This window comes from Corvus brachyrhynchos, unplaced genomic scaffold (assembly GCF_000691975.1).
Source record: "Corvus brachyrhynchos isolate BGI_N302 unplaced genomic scaffold, ASM69197v1 scaffold202, whole genome shotgun sequence".
Lineage (NCBI taxonomy): Eukaryota > Metazoa > Chordata > Aves > Passeriformes > Corvidae > Corvus > Corvus brachyrhynchos.
In genome coordinates, this window is record NW_008238132.1 from 1,344,323 (window position 1) to 1,367,920 (window position 23,598).

At 37.6% G+C, this 23,598-nt stretch overlaps 1 protein-coding gene and 1 long non-coding RNA gene across 11 annotated transcripts in view; one reads left to right on the forward strand and one right to left on the reverse strand.

Moving 5' to 3' along the window:
- PCDH17 (protocadherin 17) overlaps positions 1-2,780 on the reverse strand; it is a 100,658-nt gene extending 97,878 nt beyond the window's left edge. Inside the window, exons 1-2 of the mRNA XM_017733653.1 lie at positions 2,289-2,780; positions 7-1,044 (exon numbers count right to left, since the gene is read on the reverse strand). Of these exons, the coding sequence (XP_017589142.1) occupies positions 7-171 (165 nt within the window). The 5' untranslated portion in view covers positions 172-1,044; positions 2,289-2,780. The remainder of the gene's footprint in view (positions 1-6; positions 1,045-2,288) is intronic.
- Positions 2,781-3,811: 1,031 nt separating this feature from the next.
- The window catches only part of LOC108446584, a 33,653-nt gene continuing 13,866 nt past the window's right edge, over positions 3,812-23,598 (forward strand). For 6 of the 10 annotated variants that reach the window (XR_001861801.1, XR_001861797.1, XR_001861802.1 and 3 more), the window contains exons 1-4: positions 3,812-4,551; positions 5,095-5,297; positions 7,918-8,007; positions 10,350-10,450. This is a non-coding gene — a long non-coding RNA (uncharacterized LOC108446584). Of the gene's footprint in view, positions 4,552-5,094; positions 5,298-7,917; positions 8,008-10,349; positions 10,451-12,699; positions 12,736-23,598 lie in introns of all 10 variants that reach the window. The other 4 variants (XR_001861794.1, XR_001861798.1, XR_001861799.1 and 1 more) reach the window with 2 other exon arrangements.

A 23,598-nucleotide genomic window follows, 5' to 3' on the forward strand; every position in this document is an offset into this window, starting at 1 on the left:
CTCCGCGGGCAGCATCCCGCCTCCCGCCGCGCCTGCCGCCAGCCGCGCATCGCGCCCGATGTTCCCAATGACCGTGCCCGCTCCCTGCTCCTCCGGCACCGAGTAATTCAGGTTCTTCAGCGACAGGGCGGGAGCCCAGAGAAAGAAGAAGCAACAAATGGAAAGGTACATCCCCGAGCAGGGGTGGGGGCGGCCGGAGTAGCAGCGGCGACCAGGGTTGTCCCCGTCTTCTTTGCCTCCTGCTCTGGGGTTGCTCTTCCTCCTCTGACGGCTGTTTTTTCCCTTCCTTTTTGGTTTTGATTTTTTTTCCCTTCTCTTTCCCCACCCCTATATTTCAAGTTCCTGAACCTGTTGCTCTAAAACATCTGCAGAGACACAGGATGAGAGGCAGCAAATAGACCATGTAGCTCAGAGGGAGGGAGCAATCGGGGGGGTCTGGGGGAGGGGAGGGAGCAGCTTCAGCAGCGTTTCAGCAAGAGCTTGCCGTGCTTGCAGTCCCCTCGCAGTTGACTTCGTTTGTCCAACTTCGGCAGTGGGAGGGTTTCAAAAATTAAAATATTTGCAAAAGATCTTCTCCTCCGGGCAGGCGATGCGTTCCCGATCCTTGAATCCCCGCAGGCGTACAAAGAATAATAAAAATAATAACAATAATAAAAAAATCGGTGGCAGTGCTGTTTTTCTAAAAAATATTTTTTAAATATGTGTATTTATATATATATATATATAGGAAAAGAGGGTGGTCACAGGTCTGTAGCAGAGGTAAAAAAGCTTATTTGCTACTCATCGCTTGTGATGCGATTGATGGAGTGGAGGGGTAGGAGAGAGAGACAGAAGGGAAAAAAAGTCTCAGCTTGTTGTTGAAGCCCTCTTCGTGTGCAGTGAGCGGCAGTGAAATGTCTGATTGCACCGCGGGGTTGTTGGTTTTCAGGGAGTGTTTTGCTGCATTTAGAGATCTAATCTTGCATTGCTTGCGGCGGAGAGCTGCATCTCGTTGCCGTCGGCATTTCCCCCCTCTCTGTCTCGTACACCCTGGGTCACTGTTTCCTTCCCGAATCAGAGGGAGAGGGAATGAGGATTGCAGGGCAAGAGGGGAAAACAAAACACATTAAAAAAAACCGCAAAAACCAAATCACCCCCCCAGTAAAAACTAGTCTCCGGATTTGTAGCTTCCTTTCTCTCCCTCTACTACCAGCCTCCCACTCGTCCTTTTGGGGTGAATAAATTAAGAAACCCACCAGCTGACCTTCATCATTAGCAGTAAATAGAAATTTTGAGAGAAAGCTATGACCGTGCTCAATCAGCAGCACACTTGGGTTTCTTTAAGACAGGCCAGTAGCCGCCGCCACCACCACATCCTTTCTCTCCGTGTATCTATGCGTGTGTGTGTATGCGTGTCTGAGGAGCTGCACTTTTCTCGGTGCAATTTATTTCCAGTTTGCTTTTCTGTCCAGCCGAGAAGAAAGCAACAGGCAACCCATGCTGGACGCATAGATTGAAAAAAAAAAAAAAATAGAGAGAGGGAGTGGGAGGGCGAGGAGGAGAAAGAAAAGCCACCACACACACACACACACACTCTCTCTCTCTCTTAGTCTCTCGCTAAAAGGGAAACAGTCTCTGTATTCACAGGGCTGCGCTATCAAGTGCCTCTCTTTTCTTTCTATTCAGCGTCTCCTTCCAATGACACTGCCGCCTAGTCCTCTTCATTTAGGGGAGGGGAGAAGAAGAGGAAAAACAATCCTGACAATGAATAAAGTGGGAGATCTTTTAATCTATTAATTCGCTTATATTAAAACCTATGCAGTTCCGCGATCAGTGTGATGCATTTTTTGCAGTCCTTTCAAAGCTTTAACGGTCTCCCTGAGCATCTTGGTACAGGGGAGAAGAGCGGCAGCAACGCCAGATGCGTTCCCCCTCTCCAATATACACCTATCCTAGCGATACGGTGTATAGGTAAATACTGGGGAAAGGTAGCAAAATTTTATTTCAGGTTCTTTTAACAACCTGAAATAAATGAATGGCAAATCCAGAAATGCAGGTGTTTCAATCTGCTTGGATGAGTCAGATCCAGCGGAACAAATCATATTCACTATCGCCTCATGTTCCTCCCTTCACAGACATTAGTTGCAGCTTCTTCCTAACGCTTCTCTGACTCACTCTATAGACAGGAAAAAAATTAATCAGATTTATATTTTGGAGAGGGGGGGAGGGAAGAAAGAAGAAAAAAAAAAAAAAAAAAAAAAAAAAAGGAGAAGGTGGGGGTGTCGGATCCAGCTACACTTTTACTATACCTCTTTCTCCGGGAGACTGAGGATCAGGAAAACAAGGCTGTTATCCACTCACTGGCACAGAGGCGCGTCTGTCTCCTGCTTTGCTGAGTGTTTTTAACCACCTTTCCTCAGTATTATGTGTGAAATAAATCAGAGATCTTTCACATTAAAAGGAAAAAAAAAACCAATAAAAACATAGGTTTCCAATACACAGCTCACAGATCTAGTTCCGAATCTCAGTTCTGCACTGTTTTTTTCTCCTTTATTTGAGTCCGGACCCAAAGTACACAGTTAATTCTGCAACGTGTGGCAAGGAGACTTTCAAATGCAAAAGAAGAAAAAACAAATATTCTTTTCTGCCTCATTGATGGGTGGCCCCTTGCAAACAGACGGTCGCCAGTCTTAGCCAGGCAGCACGCGGAGCGAATGCCGATCCCCGATAAACCAGATCCATTTCACCAGGCGCCCGCAGGTAAGTAGAGAATTCAGGGAAAATTCAACAGTTGGAGCCGCGCTCTGTATATTTAAAATACAGGTGGTTTTTAATGCTTATGGAAAAAGACTATAATTCCTAAACTTGTGCCACCCAAGTCGTTTGCACTGACTTTCTCCATTTTTACTTTCATATTTATTATGGTTAGAGAAATGCACTTGTTTAAAATTATTAACTTGAATTTAATGCACTGGAAAGTAGTAGGAGCTGCTCCCACCTCTCCCTGCACACATGAAGGCCATGCTAGAGGGGAGGTATCTGGCCATGCTTTGGAGGCTGACCCATGGCACCATGGAGGGACTGGCAGGTGGGATGTCCATCTGCAGCCCAGCACTGACTGTCTGACCAGTGTCTCTAGGTCTCTGAGATAAAACAATACTAATAATAAATACTTGTTTCAGGCTGAGCTGACAAATGTCATTAATAATTTATTAGACCTGGCTGCTGATGAATGATAAGTATTTTCAGGCTGCTGGCTTAAAGTAATCACCTGATGTACCAACATTACCTGATATAATCACTACATGGTTTCTACAGTCAATGCTTTAAGCAATACATCTTTGGAAATCTCTGTCCCATTAGTTTAATGACTTTAATGGCTGCTTTTGTGAGATGCTTCAATCCTGACTGGCATAGAGCACCTCCAGTGTGAGATGTAGCATGTCATCAGCTCATGTTTTCTGTTTCTTCATCATTTTTTCGAGTGGATCCCGTGTTCCCAAACACCCAGCAACCCATCTCTTGCTGTGGTATGTTGATAATTTGAGTATATTTATGAAGAGCTTAGGAGCCATGCTTTCTTAATATTCATAACTCATTCGAATTTCTCTAGCCTTGAAAAACACATTAAATAAAACAACAAGGTGGATGTTTGAGTCAGTTTGAAAAAGGAAAAGATTTCATGAAATCCTTTATTTTAAATGTTATTTTAGTAGGTGGGAGCAGCATACTTAAAAAGACAACAAAAAACCCAAAAAAAAAAAAAAAAAAAAAAAAAAAAAAAAGAAAAAAACATAAAAAAAAAAAAAAAGAAAATAAACTCTAGAGCACTTACAGGACGCTTCTGAATTATTTTAGGAGCGTCTCTTAAAAGATTCAGTTAAGGCAGCTGCTCGTTCGCCTTGCTCGATAGGATAACCTTCAGCCCTGAGTTATTATGTCCATAAATATAATTTGACTTGGAAAAAGTCTTGCAGATTTATAAGTTCAAATGAGTGTTCTTACCAGACCCATCTTCCCGTCCTGAGGACCTCTTTGTAGCTGTGAAACGGATAGTTTTGCCATCCAGAGCGAGCCTGCTGGTAACCGTTATAGAACTAATGCCGTGTTAAAATTCAGCGTATAAATAAACTATACATACATTAGTGGCAGCAGAAAACCACTACTCTCAGCCGAGCCAACTTTCTGTGTGAGAGCGACAGACAGATGAAATAAAAGATATGTTTACAAAGTGGGCTTTGCTTTCTGCATGAGGGCTTCAGATTGGCTGAGGGAAATTGGCGTATTCGGCTAAGTCACGTATTTGGAGAAGTTCCCTATAAAAGCAGCACAGTATTCAATGTGGAACAAACACCAGCGTAAGCCCCTGAGCTATCAGGTGACCTCGTTTGACTGTAACTTGAGTCCTCTGCTTTCTTCTCCTTATTCTGCAGCTTATGCCAAACCTTCAGGATGTCTCAGGATGTCCAGAGATTTTTCCACGCCAGTTCTGCTAATTGAGGGGAAAAAAAAGGGTCATTGCAATTATGTAATGGCTCCCTCTAGCGTGCCAGAGATACTGCTGCATTTGGGGTATGTCCCGTGTGCGTTCCTCCTGTGGGGTGTGTGTGTATGAGTATATATGTATATACATACTGTGGGCTGTACACTGTGCCTAAGTGTGTACACATATGGTAACACTATTTCCACTTTCAGAGCAGGAAAGCACCAGCAGGAGTAAAAAAAAAATGGTTTGTATTACGGTGGCATATAATATGTAATATATTTCTGACAATGTTTCCCATATTTAGTTAAAAAAACCAGCCTCAAAACCCAAGATGAATTTTACTTTTTTTTCTTTTTTTTTTTTTTTGAGGAGGAGGAGGCTAGTGTCTCCATCACTTTTTTTCCTCTAACCTAGTGAGTACCTTTATTTTTTTCTTTTTTTTATATGACTCAGCATTACACAATAAATACTCTGACTCCACAATGAAGTCAATACATTTGAGGGCACTCTGCAGTTTGTAAAACAAGTACTCGGGACTCTGAATTAAGGGAAAAACTATATAACCCTTTATACAAGTAACTGGAGTCTTTGCTTGTAAAGTCTGTCTTTTTTTATCAAACATCTTGCAGCTTACAACAATCCATTGATACCAACGACATGCACGGAATACTTAGAGGAAAAATAAAATCTGAAACACTAGCACTGGATCTTCAAACCTCTGACTGACTGCCAGGTGATGATGATAAATGAAACTCTTACTCCTTGCTCTACAAGTCACTTTGGTTTTGTGGTGTTAAGTTCAGCAGAGCTGCATTTTAATACTCATTTTCAGGTATGGTTGATTATTAATTATTTCTAATGATTTCTTGGAAATCATGCCATCTTGGCATCTTTACAAATTGTGGCTCTTAAACCCAGTAGAGACTTAGATGCCTAACTGGAAAAATACACATAAAAAAATCGTGTCTGCATATGAATATATGCCTCTGTCAGGCTGATGTTTGTTGCATCAGACAGTTTATAACAACAAAATGGCATTTATTGATTTTAATCCACCTGTGCAAGTAATGAATATTTTATTTGTTTGATGATTTTACAGTATATCTATAATACTTTTTCATCAATTTTTTAGCATACATTGCATATTTGATAGCTTAGACTGGCATCATAATTTCATATTCGTTCATCAGAAATTTTTGTATTTTTCACAAAGAAGAGTTGGAAATGAAATGTATGATGGGAATGCAAATGAATGCCGATAATACCTATATGTTGTGCCATGTCACTATATATTGAATATAGAGTGTGTGTTTATAGCTGAAAAACAACTGAAAAAAAGAAAATAAAAAAGTGCTTATTAACAGCTTGGAGATAAATCTGGACTGTGGAGACGCTAATACCTAGAAAAAACACAAGTCCTTAATAATAGAAATACATGTATAGAAGACTTGAACTGTCTGCCAAATCAAGAAAAGCACATTAAATAGGAGAAGCTCAACAGAGGAGCAAAGTCCAATATAACAACCCTAACAATTAACTGTGTATGGAGTTAAATTATGCTTTGGAATGCTACTTTTCAATATTTGAAGTATTTGTTTATTGGAAGCTATAGTTTGACATTAACCAAAATAACAAGCAGTAGTAGGACACATCTCCAAACATTTTTTTTAAAAAATTGATTTACTGAAAACATAACGCAGCAGTATTCAGTCTTTTTCTGTGAAGTGTTCATGATGAAATCTAGTACTTTATTATTCTATCTTCAGCAAAGACAGGTAAACCTTTCTTCTTTCAAAAAATAAAAAAGGAAATAAATAAGAAGTACCCTCAATCAGAAGTGTTGATATGAAAATCTTTTGTCTTGGTTTGGAGGGTGCTTAAGCATAGCACAGAATTCTCAGAACAAATATCCCTAAACAACTAAAAGAAAATAGGCAAGGAAAAGATCAATATAGTTAAATGTCAAGGTTCAGTATTTAAGCTATTCGAGCCTGAAATGTATCATTGGGAAAGCCCAAATCCAAGACGTTTGAGAACAATAGAAAGAATTAAAATTAGAAAGGCCAAGGAGCATATTTGAGGGAAAAAGAATCCATATATAAGACAATTAATTACCTACTAATAAATAAACATGCTTTACCCATGTGAGGAAGCCACGATGAAACTTTATGGCCTATTAGTTAGACAGCTATAAAACAAAAAGTACTGCAGAGAAATTGTATTTCTGTACTCTAGTACTCATAGCAAATGAAGATATTTCCTCAGGTCAACTTTTTTTTGTAACAAAGATGAGATGTGGGTGTGTATAAGGTGTCAGTGGTGATATTCTTAAAGAGGAGAAAGCATCTAACTAAATGGTAGTCATCAAGCATTCTTACAGAATCTGAAAATGAGGTAAATGAACTGTTAAAAATATGCAGTCATTAAGATCAGTTACTATGACTGAGGATTAAAACATACAAAATGTTTCTCTTTTAAAAAGACTAAAAGGGTGAACAACAAATTGTGGTGTGGCAAGCTTTACTTTTCGTAACAGTAGTATAAAATAGGTTAAAATAACAATTAAAAATAGAAATTATATGGCATCTAGAGAAGTGTAAGAGAAGTACCATCCAGAAACTCGATGAAATCAATAGAAACCTTTCCACTGATTTGATTCATCCCATAGTAGCAAAGTAACACAACTTGTGTAGACTAAAAGGGCATTCTTTCTGTTTATTGGTATTGTTTCAAAATAGTAACAGAATAGCAGATGAAACCACTTTTGTTGCTCTCTATGTGAGCAGTTTTATGTCAATTTAATTGTGAGGTCACACCAGCAAGACATGTAGAAGAGAGAGTTGCTGAGAAAGGGAACACAAAATAACAGGGCAGTAGGTAAAGTCAAGAGGGGGTAAGTGTCAGCAAATGATGTTAGTGGGCTAAAGGGAGAATAGGGCCCAAGAAGAGAGAAGAGTAGGAAAAGGCTGCTGAAGCAGAACACGGGGCTATTTAAAAGGCTTCAGGCAAAGGGAATTAATGAGTAAGAACTCAGCCTGAGATTGTCACTGAAGGAGTTGATACGTATGGCTTCTATGTAGCTGGGAATACTATGCTTACAGTTATACCTGTATCATTTTGAAAACACAAACAAAAAACCACAAAGATTCATTAGGCTTACAGAAATGGTAACTTTTAGGCCAGAGGTAAGGTCTTAGGATTTGTATTCTTATGCCGCTTTTCAGCCACATTATTTAATCATTATTTAGTACAATATACAGATACATTTTTTGCTTTTTGTATTACAGTGAAAGCAAGGCACACTGAGATCAAACCCAGTGTGTTTCAAACAGACTAAGAAGTTTTCTTAATGAGTTTTTTTTAAAAAGCAATTTCTTTAAGAGCAGTTGAAATATTGAAAACTGGTTTCCTACAGGTGTGTCTTTTAATTTTCCTTTTGCTACTACTACCAGATTCCTCCTGTGTCTGATGGTTACCCTGCAGATATGAGTGGCTGGCTGAGAGGGACATGCTGCTGGGCCAGGCAGCAGCTGCCTGGAAAGGTACAACAGCTACCTTTACTTCTCTCAGGGTATTGATTTATGTCACATACATACCCGCTAACTGAAATGAAATTTAAACTGAAACCATCTTTAAACCGCTTGCAAATTTGATTGAAATTGTCCAGTAGCTCACAGAGTTGCTGGGAAGAATGATGGAGAGACAGAGACACTCAGATAATGGTCAAGGGGGCTGATGTTTTTACTTGCATAGCCTCCTTTAAAAAACTTAAACATTTAAAACACTTTAGCCATTTGGTTATAACATGATGCCAGTGCTGGAGTTAGGATATGGCACAGTAATATGATCATATGACTTGACATGTTAACATAATGCATGCACTGCCAGTAGCAGTGAGATAGGAATATACTGTAAATATAGACACTAGATCTTGTAAAAAAGAAAAGGAAATATCTGCATTTTCAAATAAAGGATATTCTCTGAAGCATTTTAAAACTTTTCTGAAGCAAATATTGTATGGATTTTTCTTAAACCTGACAATTTTTGTTTGCACAGTAAATTACATCAAACCATATAGAGATCAACAACAATATGTTTTACTTCACTGAATAATGAAGTAGTTTACTGATGAAAATCTGTTTTGTGAATTATTTGTGACAAGTTTGTTAGCGAGTAGAGCACATAGACCTGTCATTATGATTTAAATATTTGTTTAGATATTTATAAACATCATTAAATTTTATGAAATACTTGTTTTAGTAGATGGGATTTAGTTTGACTGCAGTTATTGTTAATGGTTAATGTCTCCTACATCCTTTAAAGATTATATGGCAGGACAGGTTGTTGTCTTGTTCCCCTTTGGCTTAGGCTGCACTCTGGAAATATTGTGCCATTCCTTGAGAATGCTCAAATAAAGAAATTTATGGAAATGCAGGACAAAAAAGGAGAAGGAGGAAGGGGGAAAGAAAACAAGAGTGAGCAGAAACTCCAATAAATGCTGAGAAAATTGAGGAACAGAACTCCTATTTAAGTCTCAGAGCGGAAGGAAAGAAAATATTCTCTTGGGCTTGGGGAGGGGACTGTACATAATCTGCAAACCTGGGGGGAGCTGCTGGACTGGGATCATACACAGACAAGAAGACATAGCATCTTACATCAGCATGAGCCAGTGGGTGTTCATTTACACCTTTTCTATTCTGTCTCACTTTGGATGTTTTATAAAGCTTTGTTTTGGGTAAAATCTTACCTTCGAGATTTAAAACTTTCCTGGGAGTGCTGATAGTGCTAGCTTTAAGGAAAAGGTAGAAGCAGATCAAGCTCAAAGATCTGGCTAAATTATATATATTTTGCAAATAGAAATACTGATAGAGGAAAAAGTTGGAGAAGCCAAAATCATAGAATCACAGAATGATTTGGGCTGGAAGTGACCTTAAAATCATCCAGTTCCAACACCCCTGCCATGGGCACAGACACCTTTCACTAGACCAGGTTGCTCAAAATCCCATCCAGCCTGGCCTTGAATGCTTCCAGGAATGGGGAATGCTTCCAGTTCTGTGGGCCATCTATACCAGTTCCCCATATCCCTCTCAGTAAAGAATTTCCTCCTAATACCTTATCTGAACCTACCTGCTTTCAATTTAAAGCCATTCCTCCTTGTCCTGTAGCTCTAGGCCTTTGTAATTAAAGTAACATTTTAATAACATATGTGATGATATGAAAGATCAGGAAAATCAAAGAAAATGGAAACCCTAGCAAAATTCTTGATAAATATGTTCCATGAAAGCTGTTTAAGGGCAAAATCACGTGCTGGAAAAACTCTAAGAAAAATACCCTACCTAGTAGACTAAGGTTATTCTCAGTGAGATTTGGTATGGAACAAATATTTTCCTTCTCTTCATTAAAACAAACAAACAAAATTACTGACCCAAGACCGTCTGAGAAAGCTACTGGATATTTCTCATGCTTCTTATGTAGGAATGTCCCTAATAATATAATGATATTATATTAATACCATTAATAATAATTAATACTTTGGAATTCACTGAAATCTCAATACAGTGTGTGACTGAATCTCTTTTCTAGTATTTAGTATTACAATTGCTTCAGAGCTAATGTTTACTGGCTGTACCCAAGGAAGTGTGATAAAGTTCAATGCATCATTTTCTCTTCACAAAGCACTACTTAGAGGTTAAAGACTGTAACATCAGTCAGACAGGTCAGCAGTTTTCATGTGAAGGAAGACCAGTATCTTCAGAGCTGATGCTGCCATGTTCCAGTATTGGTAGAAAGCAGAAGATTGAGGAAGACTCCAGAATAATTGCCATGTAAAGTACTAGGTAGTCTTGATCCACAGAAATTCACCTCTGCCTCTGTATTCTTACAGTTACTCTCCAGGTAGGATGAAGATACTGTCTTTGAAACTTTTGACTTCCAAGTGCAGCTGGAAATCAAGTTCCAGTTTCCTGAAGAGAATAAGCCTGAACTGTAAGTGCAAAGTAATCTGTGTGTATAAATTTGCTGGAGATAAAGTTCATACTGGAAACAAAACCAGTAATAACAACAACAAAGGAATTAATCCAGATTTCTGGTAATTAGTTATTTCCATAATTTTTTTTTTATTTTCATTTTTCTAAACTAGCATTTTGCACCTGCTGACAAAATTTCAAAATCTCCTAAAGGTGCATGAAATTTCTTATACATTGCATTCTAAAGAGTCTACAAGCTAAATTTACCTGTTATGCAACCCTTTTGTTTCCAAAGTATTCCCTTATTTAGTTATGCAGTTAGTAGCTCTACTTTAAACATGACTGATTGCAACACTGTAAACAATTCTGTTGCTAAATCTCTCAGAGAGATGGAATCCCATTTACTCTCTCCTAGCTGCAATTTCAGAAGATTAGAAAAAAAAAACAAAACCTAAAGAAAAAACAACCAACCCAAAACAGGTAATGAAACTGTCTTTGCTCTCCATCCGAAAAGTTCAGGGACACAACTAGGAATAAATTATGATAATAAAAAATTCTGTTGAGTAAAGTGTTACATTTGTATGCCTTTTAAAAGGGAGCAACATCTTTAGACTTTTTGTAGGTGAAAACCTTTCTTTGCCAGCTTACACATCTATTTGAAACCAACCATCCAGTTTTGTTCCTGCTAACCCTTTTCATTTGTATACTCCTGTGTGAGCTCCAGCATAAACAAGACTTGTAAACAGCAGACTACAGATAAGCTTTCAAAATGTTGTGTGGCATTTTGCCCACATATCTGTCAAGTAAAAGGTTAGAATCTTCACTTTTTAAAGAAAAACATACCAATTAGCATCAAGGCAAGGCTGTCTAGAGCATGAGGTTTTCAAAGTTTGACACGTCTGTAGGTGCAACACAAGCCATTTATTTGTACGAAACTCCCTTTCATCTCCTGATGGCAAGAGAGAATCCAGGCAGGGGCCCACCTCTGAGGAATGTGCTCTCAGGAATTACAGAATGAAGTCCCTTGGCCAATGTGTCCAGCATATCTAAAACTGGGTAACGGGGTAGGAGATGATTGTTTTGCCTTGTTTGACTAACAAATTGGGTCTCAATACTGGTTTCGGTGGCATAATCACCAAATAGGATTGCCAAATACTCTTATCCCCACTGTGCAGGAAAATAAGGGAGACTTGAGGGCTTGCTTCCTGGCGTGGGCTAGTGTGACTTCAGGTCACAGCAAAAGCTGGAGAGTGATGACAGCAGCCTGTGAGGGGCCACTGGTCCCTGTCCTGATGGGGCATTGGCAGCTGGTGCTCAAGGCCATGCAGGACTTTGGCTTCATCCCCTCGACACATTGGCCATCTGAGATAAGATGAACTGACAGTTGGCTGCCAGCACAGAGCAGTAGGGGTTTGTGCCCCCCTTAGAGCCAGAGGCAAGCAAGAGAGGAAATAATGTTTCTAAAAGTCATAATTCCCTTCTCTGTTTGCTCCTGGGATGGTGCTGCTATACATCCCGCTTTCTGCAGGCAAACTGTTGTCTTACAGTCTTGTCATAAGTGATTAGTCAGAAGCCAGTACTATAAAAAAGCCTGAACAGAATGTAATAACCAAGGTGCAAAATTAACATTTAAAAAATCCTATAACCTGCTGCAAAAACAAAAACAGATCGTAAAATTAAAATATGAAATACTGTATCCTTGAGACCACTAAAAATGCTTAGTGAATTTTTCTGTCTTTATGAAAGACATTGAACAGGCTTGATTTTTTTAAATTGTGAAGTGTCCATGTCCTGGAAATTAGGTCCTTTTAGGCATTTTAATGATGAGTACATAAAATAACTTTTTACTCTTTAAAAAAATGAGTATGTCGGATAAATGATGCAAAAAAATAAACAAACAAACAGATCTATGCAAATATAAATCTTAGATAGTATTTCTGTCATTAACATTGATGTGTTAGGTACCAAAACAGGTTTAGTTTTATATAAGAAAGTGTATTCATCATGACTGCTGCCCTGAGGAATTTAGTGTCAGTAAATTAACATAAATGAATTGCTACAATTTTCTGTATTATTATAATTTCTAAAATTGTTAGCAGACTTAACGGTTCTACATACATCTAGAGATAACATCTGAATTGCAAATAAATCACTACAAAATATATGTTGCAGACAGTTTTATTTAATGTGCAGAGGCATTAAATATTTAAAGGGCTAACTTCTGCCATTTGCCTATTTCATTCAATGTGTCCACTGTGGTGTGTAAAGGAGGGTGTACTATATGGGGAGGAGTAATATTTTAAGGTAAGATTTGTTTTACACTACGGGTATTTAATCTAGAGCTAACGAGTTGGTTATGTTACTAAAATAGCATAATTATTTTAAACACATTTCTTTAGATGTAGGGAATATATACTCAGTTTTTTATCCGTTTTTTGCTCTGTATTTCTTAATAGCTAGTTCCTGTTTAACATGTAGTAACTTGTATCCAACCTAAATGAAATGCTTTTTGGAGGATTTCTCTTTAAAGTTTTACTAAAGAAGTAAAATTTGCTTTTTAAGTTAAAAACTTACCTGAAAAGACAAGTTAAGGGTATGTAAGCATCTCTGAGGCACAAGAACATGCCTTTTGGTTATGGTGAATGATGATCCAGGATCACTTATATCCTCGTTTGTGTAATGGTGAGGCCATGAAGCCTCACTGCCTGGGAAACACTGTCTGCTGGGGTGCTGCAGTGCAGCCCCTCCATAATGCTCACTGCCACCTGATGTGTGAGGGCGCAAAGCCTGCCTCAGAGCACACCAGTCAATTTCAACATCTCACCCTTATTTGAAGGTGCTTAATGACTCAGAGTATGAAAAAGACTGAGTCCTTTGTGATGACTGGTTGACAGTTTTGGGTTTTTGTCCCATTAGAACAGTCTGGAATAAATATAGTTTATCTGGAGAGCGACTGACATCTTTGGTGGACAGTCTCAATAGAGTGGAATGAAATCCCACAAGAAACAATGACCATTTTACACCTCAGCAAGTTTCTTCAGTTGCAAAGCTTTTCTCTTTACTTAGCTTGCTTTAACTGAAAGATATGCAAAATTTGTGTGTAGGTAATTTAATTTATAAAGATGAAACAGGTCACACACCTCTCTTTCAAGAGAGGGTGCCAGAACAAAATTAAAGATTAATTTGTAGTGATTGGTACACTAATATTAGATGTTGTCATCGTACAGTGACAAATGTCTATCAAAAAACCCATGTGTTGGACAAGAAAAGACCACATATGAGCAAAAGAAAGATAAAATAATTACTAATATGAGGTGTCAATCTGTATGAAGTATATTAGGTCACAAAAATATCTGAATTCAGACATTATTGAGCTCTTATTCCAAGACATAATCATATAGAAAACTGCTCAAGAAATGCATTTTAAATTGCTTTGCTGTTTTCTTCTCTAAGAAAATGTGGTGTTCCTGATCATTGTCTCTGATCTTGAAAGGCTGTAGTCATGTTAGTATAGCATTTGCTTCTTCAGCAGACATAAATCATCTCTATGGTATTATGACTGGAGTCCTGATCCTGCTCTCTTGCAGAACTTTACCAAGTAGCTGCTTGTTGCATTTTCCTACTAAAGGCTCATCAAAGCATAGCCAGATTTCAGCCTTCATCTACATGATCATCCAGTTATCATTTGGCTCATGTGATGCAAAAATCACAGAAGTCCCCATGCAATTGAATTTCTAAAGAAAAACAATTAATTAATTAACTTTTAATCACAGCTTCTTTCAGGGGTTTTTCGTTTGGTTGGGTTTTTTTTTAACCAATGAGGAGAATGCTAAAGTTTTGCTTGTGACTTTTCTAAAGCATTTAATGTAGCAAGCTCTTTGGTTTACAGACTTTACGAGGAGAATTCTAAAGTTTTGCTTGTGACTTTTCTAAAGCATTTAATGTAGCAAGCTCTTTGGTTTACAGACTTTATGGGAAAGCATTCACAAACAGGGGCCATTGTTTATTGTCTTGTAGTAAACAGCAACTCTCTCAAACAACTGGCTACAGTGGCCTGGGAATTGGACCCGAACCTCTGAAAAGCCACTTATCATAGAATAAATGCATGAAAGAAAAATGTTAAAAATTCACAGGAGGATTTTGAAAGACCTCAAAGATCAAATTATTGTCTATGCTGTCTATCTCAAAGAGTTTAGAATAAGATATAATACAAAATTACACCTGGCAGACCTAAACAATACATCACTAAGTGCCCACATACACAAGGTGTGTGGCCTCTACTAAAAAACTAAAGTAAATTTGAATATTAATACATAATCTCTTTATTCTGTTTGGAGACATTATTCTTTTTCAGTATTTTCATTTCGAGTTGAAGCTGTGGATGCTCTCTGGTAGATTCTAATACATGTCCTCCTTCCAGTCAGTGTACCAAAAAAGAAAAATGACAATTAGTGCTCACACCTTATCGCATAAAGGGAACAAAAATGGTTAATACACAGAGTTGGGCAAACACCAATATGTTGGAGGATTTACTGTTGTGCATAAATGGCATGAATTTAAAATTACTAAATCACTTCATAGTTGGCTATAGTATAACCAAGGCCTAGCACTTACCCTTCTGAACAGAACAAATTCTCATTTGGTTTAACAGGTCTTTTCCAGTATTAAGCATATTTGTGCAATTAATTAGGAAGAAAGAGATGATAAAAACATGACCTTTTTTCCTTCTGTGAAGTAAATATCAGGTGTCAATATTAACAGTAATGCAGCTAACATTTCTAATGTATCAGGAAAACTATTTGGAATATTGACCTATGGAATAAACAAGTATTGAGGTTTTGTCATCCCTTCTAAATGTCACAGCACTGAAAATCACACAGGGAGGAAACTGGAATGTTAAATGGAAAGATGCTGTATTCCACAGCGACAAGGAAACTGAGACCCATGGGCTAAACACCAGTGCTCGACTATTGTCATACCCTAAACAAAGACTCCCTTCCTGCCTTCCTGCCTTCCTGCCTTCCTGCCTTCCTGCCTTCCTGCCTTCATGTAATTTGCATTGAATAAATGTGTTCTATTCATTAGGAAGGAAAGATTAGAAGACAGCCAGTTTCAAACATGGAGAAGAATTATCTTCATCCTTCTGAAATCAGATAGAATTTTGCCATTCACTACCAAGGCAGCAAAAGTACACACTGTGGTACTGAAAATAGGGTGGATTTTTTTTTAATCTTAGTATAGGTGAGCACAACAATGATTTTAATTTGGGGTTAATAATTTGGAAGATTTCTACCACGCCAGCCAGGGGAATACTATCCTATTAAAAGGTAATGTAAATTATTAAGTATGTAAATATACTTGGCTACCACACTGAAATTTTGCTTTAATTTGGTTCAGAGATATACTGGAAAAAGAACACATAGTCTGTTTGAGTAAAATTTGAATTTTTTTTTTTTTTTCAAGTACGGTACATACAATTAAAATATTTAGCTTTAGTCATTGTCAACACTAACTCACTAGCACCACAAAGTGGGAGTAGAGTCTCTGGTACATTTTTACTAAAACCAGGGCAATTACGCCAGACATTAACAGGTATGGTTGAATTTAATGATGTTTTAATTATAGGTGTCAATATTTCTAGTATTGTTGGTGTATTTCAAAGAGAGAATAATAAGCAGACTTCTACCAGCACTGTTAGAGCAGATGGATGAACGGTTGGCATGTGTCTCCAGATGTGTGGAGCATGTGTCAAATGTGAAAGCATGTCTGAGTTTAAGCAGCTAGTGACCAGTATTGTATGTTGAGCTCTCAACCAGATTAATTCCTGTATCACTTTAAAATGACACATTTTATCTCTTTTGCTGTTCAAATTTGATAAATTGGAGAGGGGGATTGTTTTCCCACAGTAGCATCAGATACAGAAATTTTAGTGGATTTTTTTGTTTCTCATTTATCTACATATAACAGTTTGAGAAGCATACTTCTAATTAATCAAGTTAATTACATTTCAAGATGCAAATCTTGTGTGGCCAGAATTTTTGTGTTATATTATTCCTTTTGTTAGTTCATTTCATACCTGAACTACAAGAACTGTATCACATACACTGCATTTGCTTCAGAAAGAGTTACTGATTTGCTGCTGCAAGTTTTTCTTTCCATTTCCCACTGCTTCTATCAATAAAGCTGATAGCAGTTGCCCTTAGATACTTCTGGTATTATAATACCATCAGCAATAAAGATTTACAAACATTAATTTAACTGACAATAGATTATAGAATCTTGTTGCTTAATAGCTGAATTATGGGAAAGATTTGTATGATAAACAAGCTGAAATGCCCCTTGCCTGAGGAAACTCCTAGGAATAAAAGGTTCTGTTGTGTCTGTGGCTTTTTTCTTCTTCTTCTTTTTTTTGTTTGTTTGTTTGTTTGGGGTTTTTTGTTTGCTTTTTGTTTTTGTTTTTTTTAAGGAGAAGAGAAATAAAACTGCTGCCATAAACTTTTGCCCAACAGTTTTAATTGTTGTATATAGGCTTTGCCTATGATTTCTTTACATTATCCGCTTTATTCTTTTTTTTTCTGTTTTACAGATTTAGGTGTACCTGTCTTTTTTCAGTAGGAGCTGTTTTGTTGAAAAGCAGCATATATTAATCAAAATTAATCGTGGCTCAAGGCTCTTGTGAGAAAGTCACAGAACTCATATCATGCTGTCAGAGGTCATGTCTTAATGAGAATCAAAAGTATACTTTACTCCACCATAAAGTCCAGGCTGTGGTTTAAATATGTATCAGCTGGTTGTGGTCAGCCATCAAAGGAAAGGCAATCTGGTGAAAGAATCAAGTTTGTCAAGTATATATTACTCACGCATAGTAACCACTATTCCTTTCCCTTGCTGCGCGATAGATCTGGAGAAGAAGAGAATTGGAGACATTTCTGTTGTTTACTTAGTATGAATATATTTAAATGCTACTTTGTATGTTTATTTACAGTGTGATGCAAGATGATGAAGTAAATTTCATAATTATTTTGTCAACTCATTGTTATACCTGCAACTTTGCAAACACCTCATATTTTCAAAAACAAGCCTTTTGCTCCAAAGCACTCATAAACAAATTTACAGAGAATGCAGGAAGAAACATGAAAGAGGAGTGTTAAGTTTGTTGGCAGGTTAGAGGAGAGAGGATATTTTAGGCACTGTAAACAGTTTTGGGAATAGAAAAAGGAAGTCATGCATGAGATACGGATACACACAGTAAGCAGGACTGTATCAGAGCCAGGAATGACTAAGGACTCAGACCACTGGTGGACTAAGGCAGACTCTTGCAAAGCCTCAAAATTGCAGAGGAGAAATTTGACCTTGTAGAGTAATGAGACAGAAAACCACCTGAGGGACTGAGAGAGGACTTGACATGATCAGAGTCGTGAACAAGAAAGATAACCTTGGCTGAAGTGTTTGGAGTGGACTGGAGGAGGGAGATTAGAGGGAAGAAGGTTACAGTGTCTAAGAGGTCACAGCAGGTGAGAGATAATGAAGGTATGAAGCAAGCAGGAACAGAAGATGAATAACTGAAGATACTGTAGATAGAGAAAAGAGATGATTTGGCCAAGGAGCCCAAATTCAGATACTTGAAAGTTTATTATGTAAAAAAAAATGTAGTCAAGACTCCTGCTGTGTTTATTTACTATTCTATTGACATGCTGCAGCCAGCTTACTAGAAAAAGTCACAAAGCTTTCTAGATAATCTATATTGTTATCTGTCTCTATACATTCATGTGTATTGATGGCTATTTTTATATTTTGACTGTAGAGAAGAAATATGGAAATCAGGTGACAAGTTTATTTTGCTGACTCTGCCACTGATTAGGCCTGTGATCCTGGACAGGTTATTTATGTTTTCGGTGCTACAATTTCTCTGTCTGTACAGCAGTGAAAGCAGTTCTTTCCTTTCTTTGTAAATTTATAGATGAAAAAGGACAGATGCTTTTAAGAAGACTTAGAATTCTCTGTAGAACTCAAGTCAGTTAGAGGGTACCATCAAGCCACTCCACATGGACACTTTCACAGCCACCACTTGGGTAGCAATGGTCCCTTTGTAGTGGCAACCTCCCAGTGCCTGATACTGGGGTGGGTCCAGATGTGTTTGTGGTTGCAAGAAAGTTGAAAATTATTGTGCCCAAGTAGATAGTTTTGACTGGAGGTGTCACAGCTCACTGGTGTCTGAAGCCATCAGAACCAAAATGTATTTGCAGACACACTTCATCTACCAGTTGGCTCTGCGGATTACGTGTGGCTTTGAAACATGTGCTGTCAAAAGACAGTGATTGTATTCTTCTTCCCTGAGAATGCTTCATTCAACATGCCAAAGGACTTTTTAATATATTGGTAAAATAAGACATAAAGCAGACAAAATTCTTGTTGGGAATTTCAGCTGGGAGTACCAATATATTTGGAGTGTCACAATTCTAGTTCAGTAAAACTGCAGACAACAAATGATCATGCCATAGAAGACAGAAAGAAAAAAATATAGCTAGCAGATTAACCATAAGCCTCAAAAGAAAGAGCACCTCAGCAGTAAACACAGACATAATAGTGACTATAATTTTTGCTAAATCACAGTTAGACTCTGCACTGATGAGTAAAAGCAAAAAAGGGTAGAACCTGGTAAAGAATATTCTTTCCTCTGAGGCACTTCTGCCTTAGCAGTGTTCTTTGTACCGCTGGTGCTGAAGCTAAGATCTCAAGAGGACGAGAAAAAGGGGCAAGATCCTTCACTGTAGTGCTGAATGTGGCTATAGCTGCCAGCTTTTCACCAGCTGAAATTCTGAATGCCAGAATTCCTGTGGAGGCAATTTCTGTGGCTTATTCCTCCTGCTTTTCTCCCTGTAAGCTATGAGTATAGAAACCTGTTTGCAGCATCTGCTGTTCAGATAAATCAATATTTAGAAAAAAAAAAAAGAGATTAATAGCATTTAAAACATTTACTGCACATTAAAAGAATCATATCTTTTGTAAATAATATCTTTTGTATTTACTATAGGAAATCATGTTGTTAGAGAGCAGAAGATTCTTAGAGGAATAAAGATCACTCAGGAAGAGATCTTCCTAATGTGGAAAGGAATATAATACAGAAAAAAAACATCTGTTGGACATACAAGATAAACTTTTTGACTTTCTAAATTAAATTGTTGCCATTTGCTGCTGAGACAATTAGCAGGTGTCAGTTAGAAGACACAATAGATTATGTACCCAATTACTTTCTCTTTTTAGACAACAGTTTGCAGTCACAAGAACGTGTGAGGAGTTTTAATCAAAGATTAGAACTTTTTAATTAAATACGACCGTATGTGACTAGTCATTTGACATTAATTACTGTTTTAGTTGGATTCCTTTTGATTTGTAAAAGGCCTTGAGCACTGCAAAAATTATGTCACATCATAGAAACTGCTGATTATTAAAACAAAAAGTTTTCTTCATCAGCCCATCACTCTCCTGCAAAAGAAATGTAATTTCAAAAGTAAAATGGTTGGCTTAGAGGAGACCAATGAGTTCTGAAAGCAAAATAGCAGATGGTACTTCAGCTGACTTCCCTTAGAAGGGACAGTCTAAAGGCACTTAATTGTAATGATAGATAAGGTCTTCTGTCAATGCTCAGCAAAACTTTCAAGGGGCTAAACAGCTGGCATGAGGTTCATTTGGAGTTTTAACTAGCTGACTACCCTTTGGGGTGTCTTAAAGCTAACTAGCACCACTGATATTAATAGAGGACATCAATCAAAATGAAATGCTCTTGCAGAAACTGATCTGAGACTTCAAGTAATATTTTAATTTGTTGGCCTACAGAGAGAAGGATAAATGTTAACAGTGTCCTTGTGAGATAACTTTAAATTCAAGTCCAATGGTGGCATCAGTATTTGCGAGTCCTTTTGTGATATTGGCTTTTTCATACACTCCACTTATTCAGACTAGAGTGGGAACAATGACAATGAAAATCCTTATCTGGACAGCCTGCAGAAGGAGAAGGAAAAAAAGGAGAGAGAAAGATATGAAAGGAGCAGGAACAATTCTTAGCTTATGTAAAGATTAGAGGTGAACTTCACACAAACACACACACACTCAGAGTCACTGTGCCTTTCGTGGTGAACTTTTAGAGAGGTTTGTCTGTCTGGAGGTGAATTAAGAAAGCCCCTAACCCACAGTGGCACAGTGCAGTTTCTGAAAGTGGCTCTTGAGTGCGTGTCTGTAGCTCTTTTCTTGGCCTACTGAAATGGTGCTCAGTGCTGAGCTACTGGGTCTGTCTGCCATGGAGCTTGTTCCTGGGGATAACAGCTTGCGTGAAACTCAGAGTGGGCAATTAATATCTCATGGAGAAAGTTTGGAAATGTTCAAACCTAGTGATAGTCTGATTGCCAGCAATGCCAAATACAAATCTGGACTTGTGTGTCTCTGTATTGCCACAGTCTATTCACACTCATAAGTTTTAAATTGGCAAAGCAATTAAAAGCCTGTTTCGGACCCCAAATTAACAAAGTACATTGCACTGAGACTCTTTTGTGGGCAGAAGTATTGACACGATAGAAAGAAATAATATTACTTGGAATTAGCTAATCTCCACAAATTGATACCTGATTTACATGCAAGTCTGCTCCTTCTGACCATCAGCACAGGAGGTTAATCTGCAGTTTGAGTAATAGTTAAATGGAGTTAATTTACTCAATGGAAAACTGAAATCTGGTTTATAACTTGGTCTGAAACTCAACTGATCAGAGTTCATTTCTGTGGCAGTCTTCCTATATGACTGTGAAAGAAATGTCTTTTGATTTCTTTGTAACTCAATTTTCTAACTATAGAAAGATGGCAGTACCTTTCTGCTTCACTTAGTAGATGGTAGGACTCTGAAAAGAAAAGTCATCTGTTACTGCCATTGGTGCAGTGCCTGGACAAACAGATGCTCCTAAATACTGTCATTATTTCTAGCATAAATTGTATTTATGCCTATTTTTCTAGTTCAGCCTCCAGCCTGCTACAGTCTGAAAATCACTATGGAAACTGTGGTAGTAAATGTGGTATTTAGCAACCAGTCTTCATACCATGTCTAGGTTAAATCTTTTCCTAAAATGATCTGAATCATTGTGTATTTCCTATAGAAGTGCAACCTCTCCTGAAATGGACAGAAGGGTTCACTCTATTCAGATGAAAAGATTCATTTAAAGTGAAAAAACTATCAGCTGTGTATGAAGACAAGCACTGTAGGAAACTTAGTTCTAGAGTGAATGAAAAAATGTGCACTTTATTATTGAAGAGATACTGTTTTTCAAGGGGAAAAAAAAAAAACACTGAGGAGAAACACAGAATTATCATAGCATTTTGTATTCACTGCATCAGTTATTTCCCAAAGAAAGCCTATCAGTTAAAATGATGAATTTTAACCTTTACCGATTCTTCTAGAGAACATTCAATTTATATTCTTCAGGCACGTTGCTACTTGTTCACCATACTGATGCAAAATTATTGTTTTTGTAATATTTATACAGATCTAGTTACAAGTTTTCAAGGACATATTTCACATATTTTTCCAAATCTAAACCCTGTAGTATAAGTTAAGAAACAAATGGAACAAAAGTTAACATATGGTACACTTATATGCCTTAATACATTAATATTTAAATAAAGTATTGTATTGAATACAAGTATGGTGGTCAATAGAAAATACAAAGGTCATATTATCATAGAATACAGAAAGCTTTAAGAAATGAATACCAATGAATAAACATTTCTGCATAAAATCTTTTTTCTCATTGCTCCTATGAGATCCAGTAATGCCTATATGAAATCAATGGTTTCAAACTCCTTTTATGAAACCAATCCTGTAACTGCTGTTGGCAGAACTAAACTTGCAATAACAAACAAGCTAGCAAACAATGAAACAAAAAAAAAAATAACCCGGGTTGAATATAGGTTCAAATATTGAGCTTTGTTTAATTTGTGTCTTAAACAATTTTTGTAGCCATGGAGTCAATTTCTCTTTAGGGCTCTGGGCACCCTTTTAAGAGAGAAGTAGTGATAGAAATGAGTATTGCAGCTCTTGATTACTGCCGCAGTGTTGCAGCATTAGATGCTATCCTTGCTCTGCAGTCTAAGGATGTATTGGATGATAGGCCTGGGATGCAAAACTGCCAGCACACTGAACAAGGAGATGGTGTGTAAGAAGAAGAAATGGGATGACCTAGATGTTTACTTGCCTTCTGTTAAGATCATTTTTGTAGAGTAAGGTTTGCAGTTGTAAATTCTTCAGAGAATTTTCTTTTACTTTTTCTCCTTATTTTCTATTAAATCGCTTTTCAAAATTATGTTTCTGTTCCTTCAAAATGAGTGGGCCTTGTGGATCTCTGTAGGGGATTTTGGATCTTTTCTGGAGAGCATTCTGAGCAAGCACAGAGATAGGAAGTGCAGGGGTTTGTCAAGGGTGAGAGAGAAGTAGGAAGCAGTGAGAGGTATAGCAGTGAATTGGTATCCTGCAGGTCAGGAATACTGAAAGCATTGTTAGAGGCTTCAGGGATGACAGAAGCAGTGTCCCTACTAACTACAGGGGACCATGCCATTTGCTCCAGCTGGGAAGCCTCCATAATGACTGAAATAAAGTGTAGAAGCAAGGACCTACCTTTAAGATCAGGGAGGAACTAAAATGGAGGAAAATGGTTTAGTTTATAAGTTAATTATTAATTGAACTTTTTTTTATCTCCCAGTGACTTTGAGTCTTTCTGTCCAAAAGTTTAGCTATCCTAGTTCAAAGAACTGATGAAGCCTGTATTTTCAGTTTTTTTCAGAGAGACCACTCTAGCGAAAAAATCTAGACTAGTCTTCTTCAAAGATTTGGCTGATTTGGGGTCCTACCAAAGTTCTCGTAGATATTCCAGGATATCTGGAATACTCCAAATGTGTTTCAGGCTTTGCTATGAAGCACACTGGGTAGTTTCTGTTTTATGAAATTTTAATCTAATTATCAAGACACCTACCAGTTTAATGCTGTGAGAAGTTTGATGTTAATATGCAAGGCCTCCGGCAAGAGCTTAGTTGTACGGGGATATTACCAGTGGAAATGTTAGTCACCTCCTAAGTGATATCAGAGATTTTCAAATGTCACTGGTACAAAACCTTCCCACATAGATACCT